We start from the raw sequence: 13,018 nt of genomic DNA, 5'->3' as shown, positions 1-13,018 counted from the left end.
GCCCCTGGATCCGCCCTTGTACAGTGGTGTAGAAAAGAGCGTTCAAGCAGCTCAATCTATGAGTGAGAAATGAGGTAACACAGCAAAGTTTGGCACAATCTTTCACCCAATCAAGTGATATTCAACTTTCGCGGCTTTTTTAATGAAAATAACGAAAAGAACTACTTAGCACATTTTTTTAAATTTTCTAAAAAATATCCTACAAAAATACTGGAAAAATTCAGAAAATTAGTGCGTACATTTCTTTTAAAAGCAACCGGGTGCGAGAAAAACCGGCGTTCCTAGAGTATACTTTAGGACCCTTGGGCGTGGCTGACTTTAAAAAGGGTCAACGATACACCGTTGCCAGTTTGGTTATGTACTGGTACAGTATTTCTGTGAGTACCTAACCTCACTTGCACTCGCAAAATTCATACTTGTCAGCTCCACTGCCAAAAAAATTAAGTTTTTTTAAATTAAAATGGTCAAACAACGGAAAAAAGATTCCGTAAAACGCAGGAGACTAGTGCAGAAGTTGCTTGACTTATTAGACAGCTCAAGTAAGTATTCAAATCAAGATGTGCTTTATTGCGACCGAAAATCTGAAATACATTTTATGGACAAAGCGGTTGAATCGAATTTCTCGAATCTCTCTCTTCGAATTCGAACCCTCCGAATTTCTAGTTTTTTTTTAAATTAAGCAAAAAAACACTCACCGAGTTCGAGTAAAATGACCGAAATATACAAACCGCCTTTTCACCGTAGATCGATGTAATTGCATAAGTGAATGCACTTTAACATTCCACACCATTTCTATCAAAGAAATGTTTTAATATCTTTAAAAAAATACTCTTATTTGATCCTTCCAGATGAATCAGACGATTCAAGTGATGAATGTTCTGGCGTCCCGGTGGTAAATCTGAATACGACACCTGTGAGCCCTTTGACTGGTCCCAATCAGGGCTATAACGTGCACCCTGACATATCAGACCTTCTATCTACTGTCCTGCATAAGGGCAGGAGTTACGACTCGCGCCAATTTGCCTTAGCGTCGTACCCACTTTTAGGCAATTGTTCCGCATTGAATCCGCCCCAAGTTAATCCGGAAATTAAAACGAACTTGATCGAATCACATCAAATCGCTTTGAACAAAGACGAATTCCTCCGGAAAGTGCAGTTGCAACTAGCCGCAGGTATAAGTGCGCTGGCAGTGCCATTGGATCAGCAGTACGAAAGAAGCAGACTGGATCGAAGCGAGGTGGCGAGGGAGGAACTGGCCACTATTAGCGATCCGATCAAAATATTTTCGGATGTTTTCCACTCCATATCGGTACATCGGCGAAGGTTGCTTACGCCTCTGGCCAAAGTAGGATTGAGATCGGGACAAATGCGGGCGCTTCCATACGATGACATGCTGTTTGGAAATTGCCTGGCTGAATGGATCAGAAAACCGCAGATTAAAGTCAACACCTCATTGCCAACTATGGACACTCAACCGATAAAACACAATGTTCAAAACAACGCACCAGTGAGTAATACGAACGCTCAGAGTACATCAACTCCAAAGCCTCCATCCCAATCTCACACACCGACGATCACCCGCAATGGGAATGGTAATTCAGCGATGAATAACATGGCATTAAAGACCGATCCTCAGGCATCCACATCGGGTACTTTACCACCTGGGCGTATTAAGCGGAAACGTACCAAGGCTGCAAAGCGAAAAGCACAATCAGCCATGCTACAATTTGTCGCCCATCAATCAGATAATGGTCAAAAACCGTTTCTTGATAATGGCGATAAGCAATTTTCCATTCCTATGAACCCAACGAGAAATGCAGAAGGGCATTCGGTCGATAGTTCAGATGCTGCAAAGCGAAAAGCACCATCAAACATCCTACAATTTCCCCCTGCAATTCCCAATGCTGCAAATATGCAAAACCATCAACGGAGTTTAACCCAAACGACGGAATCCACTACTTTGAAAATAAAAGTTGAAAAACATCCATAAGATCAGTTTTATCAGACGCTTTTTTTATCATTTGTCACCAGTTTTATAAGAGAATGAGATGATGAGAGAACCAACATAAATAAGGCATTGATTGTACTTTATACGGTTGATTGAAAGTTCACGGTATTCTTTTTAGATTTAAGGAGTTATACCTTAGGAGGTGCATACAATAAAGTGTATTTTTCTTTCTAATTTTGTTTATTTTTTAAATTAAGCACATTATTTTTAATTGTGTATACTTTCCTGACCGTGTTTCAATTCCAAATCAAAATTAATGAATTAAGTACATTTCAAAATGTATACCAAGACTTAAAGCAGCAACAACGCTACACATAAAAACTGATGATGGTGGAAAAATACACCGAAACGTATTTTAATTGATAAATAAAGACAATAAATGACTGAAACCCAGGAACTAATTTTGATTATTTTTAATGAAACAATAATAGGCTAAAGTGACCAGGATCTTAATTGTTTGGATTTGAACACTTTATTTCGTTGAAAAATTAGAAAATGTTGCAAGCAAACCATGTGAAAATACCAAAGTTTACTACAAAGCGTTTGGAAATATTGCAAAAAAGTTCCATGGGGGGCGGTGGTTTAATACTGTGGGGATACACAATTTTTGAAAATCTGCGACGACAGACAGACTTTTTCCTTGCACTTTGTGCTTCTAAAGCTAGAAATGAAAATCTAAGTACCTCGCGGTAAGTCGCACCCGTTCTTTGTTATCTTAGGAACAAGTGAATTTCACTGAGCGAAAAAACTATAAAAATTAACACTAATTACACTTATTTATGGTTCAACTATTCAAAATTTGTAACTATTTAATGACAAGTTGTCAGAAAATCCCAGAACCCCTCTACTTTAATATAGGTTAGAGGCAGACGAGTTTTCTTCGAAGCAGAGGAAGTAACCTCAAATTTCCGCCAAATCCCAAAAGTTAGTTAACTTTAGATCAGATTTCAAGGTAATTAGCACCCATACTGCCGTAAGACAATAAAAGTTCTCATCACCTGAAGAAAACTTTGTACTATTGGCAGAAAATAGTCAAACATGGTTATGTAAACTGGGGCTAATTTCAGGTTGAAAATGAGGCTGTTCACTTCCTTGATGGGCGTCAAGCAAAAGGCCCGAGCTAGGCCCCAAGAGCCAGTACCATTTAAGGAGATTTTGCCCCTCAAACTGAAACCGGGTGTCTCGGGGAAAGGCAACAAGATGTCGAACCTAAGTTGCCTCTACGAAATGTCGATTTTATTCGCATGTCTTTCAAACAGCGAGTTCCAACAGCAACCATGCGGCAAAGAAATCACATCGTTTCAAAAGTGCTACTCCACCTACACGTCCGATAAGAAGCAAAAGTCGGAGCGGGATATGAAAGGGATTTTAACTCCAGGTGAACGCAATCTATCTGCCAAGCAACTAAACATGTTGCTGAAACGATATCCTTCGTAGTCTTTACTCGTGTCAGTATAATAGAAAGCGTTCGATATAGGTACTGACCTAGTTAGCACAATAAAATGACGAATTTAGATACTAAACAGATCTCCTGGGCAGTTTTATTTCTCCCAACAGTTCATCCTAAAACCAAAGCAAAAACGGAACTCAAGTTTAAAAAGTACACACACTGTTTGAAATTATTGGAGATCAATACACTTATGACGGTTCGGATCTTCCGTAAAATTCATAGAAAGGGCAATGCACTGGACACTCGTTCTGGGTCTGAAATTACAAAATTGCTGATTTCTATAGTTGACTTTCTACCTACAACTTACATGAAGTTCTTTGTGGACCTTGTAAGCACTGTTGCTTTTTCGAATCAACATCAACAATCGAGCCTGCTTCTTAAGCTTAATTATACAGTTTTCGCATACGGTTTTGGGCAAACTATCATATCTATTTAACTGAAAAGAACTGGATGGTACACAGAACTAGAAAATGCTGGGAAACTTACCGTAATAGGAAGTAGTTTCAAGTTGTCAAGTAACTGCAAGTTTTTCGCTTTGCCTGTATACATGTGAATGACTACACGCTTCAAGTTGGAGCACAGGCGGCATATGTAGCCGACTTTTCTAGCCTGGTTTATGCTCCCCATTTTAATTACCCGCACTAACAACTATTAACTCACAATGTTTTTCTCTGAATGTTTTTATTCATGACAGAAGGCTTGTTAGGTTATTGCCATCAAGGACATCTCACCAGAGTCTAGCTTCATTTGACAACATCCCTATTAGGGATGTTGCAGTTGGAGTTGTTTCCAACTATTCCAAAAATATAATTTTTAATTATACAGCTGATCTTGTTTTATAGCCTGACATGGAACTAGTAGAAAAGAGTTCCGTAAAAAATTTGGGTCAAAAAAATAAAACAAAAAGGGTTTTTTCCCATTCTTGCAACGCCACTAGAAAAATGTTGCCCCGAAAATATTACGGCGATTTTTACGGAAAATACCCCAAAAATATTCAGGAGGCGCAAATAAATGTGCCGAAACGTGGGAAGTTAAAAAACAGGCTTGATAGAATCAAAGTTATTTAAAATTTACGTTGCGCATAAACCATTGTTTAAAATAAATCTTATACATTAAACCAGATTTTTTATTTTCAGGCAAAAATTATTAACATTATTAGTTTAATTAAATACTCTTCGACATAATTTTCGTATTTTGATTTTGCTTACACTTTAAATATTGTTAACTTTTGAGTTTTAAAATCGGTACGTAGTTGAATAAAGTTGTCCAGGATGGATTTTTCCAAATTTACCTGTAAAAAGAAATAAATTGAAAAAAAAGCGACAAAATATCGAAAATTCTCACCAAGGAATCCTCGGAACAGACTTGATGCAGATTTTCCGCTTTTACCAGCAGCAAATTGCACAGAGCGTGCAACGTTTCAAACAATTCAATCACCAAAGGACCCAGCGATTTGGTGCAGGATCTGTACTCGTTTAAATCGCATATTGCCACCATCGCCCCTGATAGAAACAATCATTTTAAAAAAATACCTAAAAAAGTTCTTCCAAACTTTTATTTGAGTAGCTCTAAATACTGATTTTTGCGCGTTTTTTTCACAATTGCAGGTTCTACTTTCAACATTCCTAACTTCTAATCCCAAACATACAGCGACTTGAAATTTTTACTGTACAGAAAAGATGCCTAAATCCCAATATACTGAGAATTTCATTCGCATCATAAATACCTGCAGTGTTATATTGAAATTGCAACATGTGATCGTAAATGGTTCGGTGCAGCCGCACCCCAAGTTCTTCCAAAACCGCCGTTACATTGTTCCCATCCAGATTAGTCTTCATTTGCTTTATAATACTGGAAATATACTGACAGACTGCTTTACAGGCCTAAAAAAGCGACTCGACATTCAAATTAAAAATTATTAAAATTAAAGCGGTGTTACCGGTGAGGCCACTGTATCAAAATCGTCGGTTTCTGGCTTAAAATCGCCCTTCTTCTGCTCGGCCTGCAAGTACAGCTTCATCCAAGCAGTCACCGCATTTAAGCATCTAGAACAACCGCAACGGATAATCTATAACCGCCTCACTAAGGGGCAACTATAAAATCACCTGTCTAACCCTAAGTTCACTTTACGCTCCATGTCTTCCAAGACAAACTTCTTCTTTTGGATGCATTCGTTATATACTGGCGTATTCCTGAACACATCAGAACCTTTACCAGTGAATGGTTTTCGGGTATCGCCACTTACGTAATTAAAGGAAGCACCAGATCCATGAATTGTTTCTCCACCAGATGGGTGATATTGTTGCATTGATGGACGATTGTGAAGAAATACAAAACAGGTGGATTCTTCGCGCCTTCGACCACTGGAATAGCATGAAGGCCCAGCTCAACCGCATAGTCCACGTGTTCGATCAGCAAACTATTCACTAAAGTCGTTAATATCTTGGACGCATTGCTCGATTTGTCCTCGGGCCTGGAAAGCTATTAAATTTTCGTTAGATGCAATCCAAAAGTCGAGGAAAATTGTTGCTTCACTCACAAGCTGACAGCGGAGAAAGGCATGCTTGGTGTCTTGCAATATCATAATCGCCAACTCTTCAGCCAAAAAAGTCTCTCCCCCATAGTTTTCGATTTGGGCAATATTAATGTTGGCTCTTGTGCCGATAACGGCCTGTAAATCTCTTCTCAAATCTTGGAAGCTTCAAAAAAACAATCAATATGCCACGATTTTTTCATTATGCGCTTGTACTTACCCGCCGCTTTGTATCTGCTTTTTTTGGTGGCTTTTGCTGTCGTAGTATTTCTGCAAATTGTGCGTGCAGCGTTCTTTTAAACATTTCAATTCGATTCTGCAAAACAAAATACCCATTTTCCAAAGGGAAAGTTCAACAAAATTAAACCAAATCACTTACTGGATGTAATCATTGATGTATTTATTGAAGATTTTCGTAGTGAGCTTTGTGAGGTAGTTCTGATCACTTCCAAGATTATACACGCTCAGTTCGCTGGAAAACTGATTGGTTCTGCAAACAAACATGAAATTAGCCTTGCGCCAGTGGAATAACGCATAAACCCCTACTTGGAATACAGCTCGTATAAAATCTGCAGGTACTCGTAACTGCCCACTTTGGAGCTCAACCGCGACTCCACATAGTCAGACAGCTTCAGTTGGTACAAATTCAGAACGAACTTGGCCATAACTTGCTCCGGGTTATTGAAAACCTCCTTAATAATCTCGTAGTTGTGTTTGCACAACGGAAGCAGATTGGCAAAGATGTCCTTGCTTAGAAGGCAGCCCTTAAAGATCCGAGCTTAACTGTTAGATGTTTTCTTAGATATATTAATAGGGTGCGTACCATCTGGCTCTGATCAATGTAGGCATCCACGCACTGCGAATAGCCCTTGAATTGCGATAAAACATTCGCAATTGCCTTCATTCGAATTAGATCCTCTTTACTCATCGCTCTTACGAAGTCCTCAATCAAGGCTTTTTCAATGTCTGAGTAGGTTCGCTCGATCTTCCTTTTCACGCTCTCAAACCTACAGTGAAAGCATCAGCAACTGGAGTTTCCGTGTGAGCTGGCACTTACTTGGGCGAAGGCAAATCTTGGGAGATCAGAAACAGCTTCTGAATTACATCGGCGGCTTCGTCGACCTAAAGATTTTGGATCGATTGGAGAGTTGAGGTGATTTAATGAACTTCATACTCGATAAGGATCGTTGAATATGGAGCTAGTTAGCGGCCCATTAGACAGGAACTCGCTCAAATGGCTCATCAGCTTATGGGCATCGACCACGCGAGCTCTAGGGCCATTAACACTATCCAGTTGGTCTCCAAGATGAAGCACCTTAGTGGCTACATGGTTAATCTTGCTGTCCAGCTCTTGGAATGTATCAATTGATTGCTGCAAAGTGGATATCGGCTTTAAAAATCGCCGCTGGCATTACTCGGTTTGCTTACCTTGTTTTGTTCCAGCAAGGTGTAGATTTCCTGAAAAAACATCGCCTCATCTTCCCTTACCACTGACTCCAGTCTCTCGCACTTTTTCTGTTGGCGTTCTTGCAACAGAGTCAAATCTCTGGAACAAGCGTAATTTTATTCGGCTTTCTTCTGTTTGCGTCCCAGTTAAGGCAGAACAAATTATTTACTGTTATAGTTATTTACTTGATTGCCTGCACAAACGAGTCATGTAATAACGAAGGATTTATATCTCCTTCATCGCCCTCTGTTTTGGTTTCGGCAATCGTTCTCCAGGCCAGCCGCTCTACAAACTCTTCAGCATCAAATGGCTCCTTGAAAAACGGTTTAAAAATTAGCAAAAACAGCTTTCCTTAGAACAGATGGTTTTTGCTTAGGTGTCGACCTGGTTTGGTCAACAAAACCCTCTACTTATAGATCTAGTCTTCGATCGACATTTTCTAGTTGTCTTGCTTGTGGAAATAGGGGCTCTGATCACTTTTCTCTCGCGAAAATTCGCTCCTGATCCATAAGATAAGCATCTATAGGGAGGGCATTGTTAAATTCGTGAGGACCTAACTGACCTAAACATTTTTGTAAACTAAATTTTCGTCAATATTCCCTTATATCCAGAAATTTTAGCGTTTGGTTTTGGGGGACTTTAACCTTTCATTTCAGTTCCGTTACTTTACTGCACTCTACCTGTTCCAGCTCCTTAATGTATTGTTGCATCATCTTGAAATGTGTCCGCTTCCGCACAGAAATATATAAAAAAGATTACAAAAGCGAAAATTGCATGCACCAAAAAATGAAAACAAATCAGTCATAAACACAAACAGCTGATTGACATAGATGAAGGCAAGTCTGTGATTGTGAGGTCTGTGTATTCAGGATGGCCGAGAAGCTGAAACCATAAAATAACCCCAAAAAGAGGGTTGTTCTGTGGCTGAAACTGCCCTCGTCAATATTTTTAAAATCAAGTTTTTTGTTGTTCATCTCACAGCCAGACTGGACTTTGCACTTGTGTGAGAAATTCGCAAAGCACCCTGAAAATACTTGTTATGCCCACCAGTCGGCTGTTTTTCTACTTTCCACTATAACTTAAAACCTGTTTAGTCGCTCTTGGTGCTTACACGAAGTCTCTGTCCTAGTTTTTGAAGACAGTAAGTACATGAACAGTATCAGGAACTAATTCCTGATTGTAAACATGTTTACAGTTCGAGTTATCAGGGTTAACCAATCGCAAAATGCCTGTTCTGAAGTGCTACTATGACTTACTTTCACAGCCCAGCAGGGCTGTGTACATTTTTCTGAAAGTGGCCAACATCCCTTTCCAGAGCTGCCCAGTGGCTTTGCGAACAGGCGAGCATCAAACTGAAGACTTCAAGGCGTCCATGAACCGATTCCAGAAGGTTCCCTTCATCCATCACGGGGACTTTAAGCTGGCTGAAAGTGTGGCAATTGTCAGCTATTTGGCTCGGGAATATCGGGATCTCATTCCAGACAAATGGTAGGTAATATTTGCCAGTTTTTCACTATCCGACTAATCGTCCTTAATCTAGGTATCCTGCTGAAAGTAAGGCCCAAGCTCGAGTGGATGAATACCTAGCCTGGCAACATGTAAACACCAGACAGCCGTGCGCCACATACTTCTTTTACAAGTACATTATTCCTGCCATGACTAAATCACCCCCAGACGAAACCGAATTGGCGAAACTCGAATCAAATTTGGTACTTTTGAACCCTTGTTGTCCCTCTCCTGCTGTTTGTCATTAGCCATTCTATTCGAAGATTTCCAGGTTACTTGCCTGGATCAACTGGAAGAACTCTGGCTATCGCCAGAGCTAAAATATATAGCAGGCGACAGCATTTCAGTGGCCGACATTTTTGCGGCCAGTGAATTGGAGCAAACTCGATTAGCGGCTTATGATGTCACGAAAGACCGCCCGATTTTAAAGGCCTGGCTGGAGAGGGTCCGGGAAGAATGCAATCCAGTCTATTCAGAAGCCCATGCTGTTTTAAACCGATTAGTGGCAAAAAACAGTCAATCTAAATTATAACCTATTTTAAGCATTTGTTTTTATCGGGCATTTTATTTATTGCCACCTTATTGGTCGCTCCCCCCAATTTGCCACCAATGACTTTCGTTGTCACACTTGTTGCGAGCAACAGTGAGCGCACTACACACGTTGCCATGGAAATAATCTGGCTTACGTGATATACCACGGTCAGCACCTTGAACATTATTGAAATCTTAAGGAAAATACACTGCAAATTGACTATGAAGCTTCTCGATTACAGGAGATTAATTGAGCCAAACTGAGCTCTTTTGAAGTTTGAGTCTCATGTTAATCTCCTGCAAAAACGTTTCAACCTGATTGCAATGACAACGAGACAGTGATCAAAACAAGAAATATAACCTAGAAAAATTTTGGCGGTTGTCACACTAGTCGATTGTTTGTCTTTCCATTAAAAAACGTGAAAGCAACATGAGTATGTTATGGGTGGACAAATACCGACCCAAAGAGCTGTCCGCTCTGGACTATCACATCCAACAAGCTGAAGAGCTGAAGAATCTAGTTGAGCACAGTGACTTTCCACATCTCTTGGTATATGGCCCCAGTGGGGCCGGGAAGAAGACCCGCATTATGTGCATCCTGAAGGAGCTGTTCGGGCCTGGAGTGGAGCGTTTGAAGATGGAACCGATTACAGTGACAACTCCCTCAAACAAGAAAGTTGAAATTATGACTGTGAACAGCAATTATCACATTGAGATCAATCCGTCCGATGTGGGGATCTACGATCGGGTGGTGGTGATGGATTTGATTAAAAACATCGCGCAAACCCAGCAGATTGGGATGACCGGAAACCAGCGGGACTTTAAGGTGGTGCTGCTAACTGAAGTGGATAATCTGACCAAAGACGCTCAGCATGCCCTGAGACGGACGATGGAAAAGTATTCGGCCAATTGCAGGCTTATTCTATGTGCCACGTCCTTATCTCCGGTTATTCCCGCTATTCAATCGCGATGTCTTCCCATAAGAGTGGCGGCTCCAAGTGTGTCTGAAATAGCCACTATTTTACAGGTAAGCGCTGGCAGCTTCAGTTGCAGCAGGGTGTAGCTGATGGCATTTTCAGAGCACCTGCGAAAAAGAAGACTTGGAACTGCGGCCTGAGTTAGCTGAGCAAATAGCGACCGCAGTGAATGGCAACTTGAGGAGAGCGTTGCTCATTTGCGAGGTATACAAGATGGAGCATGGGGACCTCTCTGAGCAAGTCGGCGAGCCTCTCCCTATCCCTGAACCAGACTGGAAGGTCTTTGTTGTACAAACCGCCAGCTTGATCACCAGTGAGCAGAGCATAGAAAATCTGATGGCGGTTCGTGAGCGTTTGTATGAACTTCTATCCAATGGCATTCCTCCAGAAATTGTTCTCAAAGAACTGTTGACTGCCCTCCTGATGAAGTGCGATAAACACATCATCCCGCAGGTGAGAACTTGCCAACTGAAAGTAAAAAAATGTTAATTAAAAATGTTTTTCCCATGCTGCAGGTTTTAAGAGAAGCTGCCTTGTATGAGTACAGGATGACCCAAGGAAACAAACACATAGTGCATCTCGAAGCCTTCGTCACCAAGTTTATGTGCCTTTATCAGCGACACCTCAAAAGCCTAATGCAAGGATTTTAAAAATTCTCCATTATTTAAGTCTGAAATTATTAAAGAACCTCACTACCACACAGCGTTGCCAACCCTAGTGGGCCTCTGACAATTCAGCTGTTTGTGTTTGTGAAACTCCCGCTTGCAGGTTAGAAATATATTTACCAAAGCAGCCCCGTTTGTTTAATTAATACTCCAACTGGCCAAAGAAACAGCCATGGCAGAATGCAGTGAGATCCAAGAGGGGTTCTTGTGCCCCATCTGCCACAAAGACATGCGATCGCCCAGCAATCTGCTAAACCATTTTCAAGACCAGCATTCTGAGGACCAGGAGTTTCTAAAGTCCCTCAAAGGTAGATGAGTAGCGGCTTCACTCCTCTCTCAAGCCTCATTGGGACTTTCCCTAGGCATCTATGGAAAGGCCAAAAAGAAAATCCTGAAATTGGACGACCAGGAATTGCAAACTTTCAAAGAGCTCACCCAGGAAAAGTTCTACTTGGACTCAAGTGATCCACAGGAGCCCGGCCCCTCGCAACGTCACACCAACTACTTCAAGGAAATCAGGAGGGAGCGACTGGACCACCGGACTACCGAAACTAACAAGCTGATTATTAGACTGGATAGACTGCTAAGGACTTATGGATCGGACAGGAAGCAACAGGAGCAGGTAATACGAGGTTCCAATAGCTGAAAACCCGTTGAAATGTATGCTTATTTCAGGAATTAGTGGTTTGGCTAGATGGATCAACAGTCACTAGATGCCCCTCATGCGCCGCCAGCTTCAACATCGCCAGAAGGCAGCACCATTGCAGGCTTTGCGGGACCATAATGTGCAACAACTGTTCCCATTTTCTCCCTTTTGAAGCGGCACGTACGTACTTTTCGCCCAATTTTGTAAGTTGCATCAAATTTGGGATTTCAGACGCGATTGTTGCCCCATTAAACAATGTAAGCGACCGGGAATATCTATCGAAAGACTCAGACACTTTGCGGATATGCAGCCATTGCTTAGACATGCTGGAGTGCAGGAGAAAAGCGCAAATCGATCAGATGGTTAAGCCGACCATCTGGCAACTGTACTCGCTTCTGCAAGGCAATAAGAAGCAAATCCAGTCCTCAGTTGAACTGTATAACAAAATGTTTAATTCACTAACATCTGGAGAGACGACGTTTCTGTTGCAAGACGTCCAGGCGTTGCGCTCTCTGATTGCGGAAAAAGCCCAAATGATCGACACTCTCAGCAAAAAAATCGCAACAGAAATGGTCGACTCCAACACTCCGAAAGCCGCAGTGGTTCAGAGCAACATCAGAAAATCCACCTCCAACTACATCAAGGTGGGTTTTCCACCACATCTGTCCATTTGCTGAACTTGATGAGTTTTAGGATTCGTTGCTTACGCTGCCTGCTCCTCCTAGTGTGGCCGAACTGGAGAAAATCCGACAGAAACTTAGTCTGAGCTTCAAGGAAGACAGCGGCGCGTATCCTGCAGGAGCGCAACCGGTTCAAACAGTTACTGTGACCACTGGATGGTCACCAGCTCCAGCCAAAGAAGCGGAAGGTGCGAACTATTCTAGACTGTAGTTAACAAAAGCTGGTGAATACTTGTTTGCAGCTTCCGAAGAACATCCGCTGATCGAGCAGATGAGAATAGTGAAGAACTATATTGATCAGGCACGGAAAGCGCATAGATTTGAGGAAGTTGTTTCGTTGGAGGAGAACTTGCGCATGCTGCAGGATTCGTACAGGCAACTGCAAGCCACTAGTTAAACGCTTACCTTTCCTAATATATCACTCCATTCCATTTGAAGTAATAATCACGCTTTGAATTAGTATTAGCATAATCCTGGAGTTAATGGGTTTTTAGGCCGTCGTAAAATGGAATTTCTTCCTGACGTTTCGCAAGCACGAGTGGCTTGCATCTTCAGAAGTGGTTTGCTTGAACGCT

At 41.5% G+C, this 13,018-nt stretch overlaps 7 protein-coding genes across 10 annotated transcripts; 5 read left to right on the top strand and 2 right to left on the bottom strand.

Moving 5' to 3' along the window:
* Positions 1 to 394: 394 nt before the first annotated feature.
* On the top strand, positions 395 to 2,182 carry LOC109536480. Its single transcript, XM_019902713.2, has 2 exons — positions 395 to 539; positions 849 to 2,182. The coding sequence occupies exons 1-2, from the start codon at positions 461 to 463 to the stop codon at positions 1,988 to 1,990; spliced, it is 1,221 nt and encodes a 406-aa protein (XP_019758272.2). The 5' UTR covers positions 395 to 460; the 3' UTR covers positions 1,991 to 2,182.
* A 671-nt stretch (positions 2,183 to 2,853) lies between these two features.
* LOC109536477 lies at positions 2,854 to 3,535 on the top strand. Of its 2 annotated transcripts, none has more exons than XM_019902711.2 (2): positions 2,854 to 2,960; positions 3,076 to 3,535. In XM_019902711.2, the coding sequence occupies exon 2, from the start codon at positions 3,083 to 3,085 to the stop codon at positions 3,443 to 3,445; it is 363 nt and encodes a 120-aa protein (XP_019758270.1). In that variant the 5' UTR covers positions 2,854 to 2,960; positions 3,076 to 3,082; the 3' UTR covers positions 3,446 to 3,535. The 2 variants fall into 2 exon arrangements, with proteins under 2 accessions (XP_019758270.1, XP_048523543.1); XM_048667586.1 differs by lacking the exon at positions 2,854 to 2,960 and adding an exon at positions 2,998 to 3,020.
* Positions 3,519 to 4,211, bottom strand: LOC109536478. The gene is made up of 3 exons (XM_019902712.2): positions 3,945 to 4,211; positions 3,766 to 3,894; positions 3,519 to 3,712 (listed from the first exon to the last, which is right to left on the bottom strand). The coding sequence occupies exons 1-3, from the start codon at positions 4,083 to 4,085 to the stop codon at positions 3,647 to 3,649; spliced, it is 336 nt and encodes a 111-aa protein (XP_019758271.1). The 5' UTR covers positions 4,086 to 4,211; the 3' UTR covers positions 3,519 to 3,646.
* Positions 4,212 to 4,570: 359 nt separating this feature from the next.
* Positions 4,571 to 8,294, bottom strand: LOC109536398 (exocyst complex component 5). Of its 2 annotated transcripts, none has more exons than XM_048667304.1 (16): positions 8,119 to 8,294; positions 7,624 to 7,958; positions 7,420 to 7,537; positions 7,166 to 7,363; positions 7,049 to 7,113; positions 6,815 to 6,998; positions 6,538 to 6,755; positions 6,371 to 6,481; positions 6,212 to 6,307; positions 5,998 to 6,157; positions 5,704 to 5,939; positions 5,564 to 5,650; positions 5,398 to 5,503; positions 5,185 to 5,341; positions 4,803 to 4,960; positions 4,571 to 4,749 (listed from the first exon to the last, which is right to left on the bottom strand). In XM_048667304.1, exons 3-16 carry the CDS (start codon positions 7,459 to 7,461, stop codon positions 4,663 to 4,665), a joined length of 1,905 nt encoding a protein of 634 aa, XP_048523261.1. In that variant the 5' UTR covers positions 7,462 to 7,537; positions 7,624 to 7,958; positions 8,119 to 8,294; the 3' UTR covers positions 4,571 to 4,662. The 2 variants fall into 2 exon arrangements, with proteins under 2 accessions (XP_048523261.1, XP_019758147.2); XM_019902588.2 differs by having other exon boundaries at positions 7,624 to 7,751.
* A 59-nt stretch (positions 8,295 to 8,353) lies between these two features.
* Positions 8,354 to 9,499, top strand: LOC109536401 (glutathione S-transferase theta-1). 2 transcript variants are annotated; one of them, XM_019902593.2, is made up of 4 exons: positions 8,354 to 8,579; positions 8,703 to 8,926; positions 8,979 to 9,147; positions 9,216 to 9,499. In XM_019902593.2, the coding sequence occupies exons 2-4, from the start codon at positions 8,811 to 8,813 to the stop codon at positions 9,474 to 9,476; spliced, it is 546 nt and encodes a 181-aa protein (XP_019758152.2). In that variant the 5' UTR covers positions 8,354 to 8,579; positions 8,703 to 8,810; the 3' UTR covers positions 9,477 to 9,499. The 2 variants fall into 2 exon arrangements, with proteins under 2 accessions (XP_019758152.2, XP_019758151.2); XM_019902592.2 differs by lacking the exon at positions 8,354 to 8,579 and having other exon boundaries at positions 8,664 to 8,926.
* A 73-nt stretch (positions 9,500 to 9,572) lies between these two features.
* Positions 9,573 to 11,245, top strand: LOC109536400 (replication factor C subunit 3). Its single transcript, XM_019902591.2, has 3 exons — positions 9,573 to 10,502; positions 10,555 to 10,905; positions 10,968 to 11,245. Exons 1-3 carry the CDS (start codon positions 9,906 to 9,908, stop codon positions 11,100 to 11,102), a joined length of 1,083 nt encoding a protein of 360 aa, XP_019758150.1. The 5' UTR covers positions 9,573 to 9,905; the 3' UTR covers positions 11,103 to 11,245.
* On the top strand, positions 11,149 to 12,887 carry LOC109536399 (rabenosyn-5). Its single transcript, XM_019902590.2, has 7 exons — positions 11,149 to 11,220; positions 11,282 to 11,425; positions 11,480 to 11,739; positions 11,793 to 11,943; positions 11,995 to 12,407; positions 12,457 to 12,631; positions 12,686 to 12,887. The coding sequence occupies exons 2-7, from the start codon at positions 11,290 to 11,292 to the stop codon at positions 12,838 to 12,840; spliced, it is 1,290 nt and encodes a 429-aa protein (XP_019758149.1). The 5' UTR covers positions 11,149 to 11,220; positions 11,282 to 11,289; the 3' UTR covers positions 12,841 to 12,887.
* The last annotated feature ends 131 nt before the right edge of the window (positions 12,888 to 13,018 follow it).

This window comes from Dendroctonus ponderosae, unplaced genomic scaffold, assembly GCF_020466585.1.
Source record: "Dendroctonus ponderosae isolate FM_Combo_2020 unplaced genomic scaffold, Dpon_F_20191213v2 Dpon_F_20191213_6, whole genome shotgun sequence".
NCBI classification, from domain to species: domain Eukaryota; kingdom Metazoa; phylum Arthropoda; class Insecta; order Coleoptera; family Curculionidae; genus Dendroctonus; species Dendroctonus ponderosae.
The sequence above is the reverse complement of the archived record's forward strand: the minus strand, read 5'-3'. Positions and strand labels throughout refer to the sequence as shown.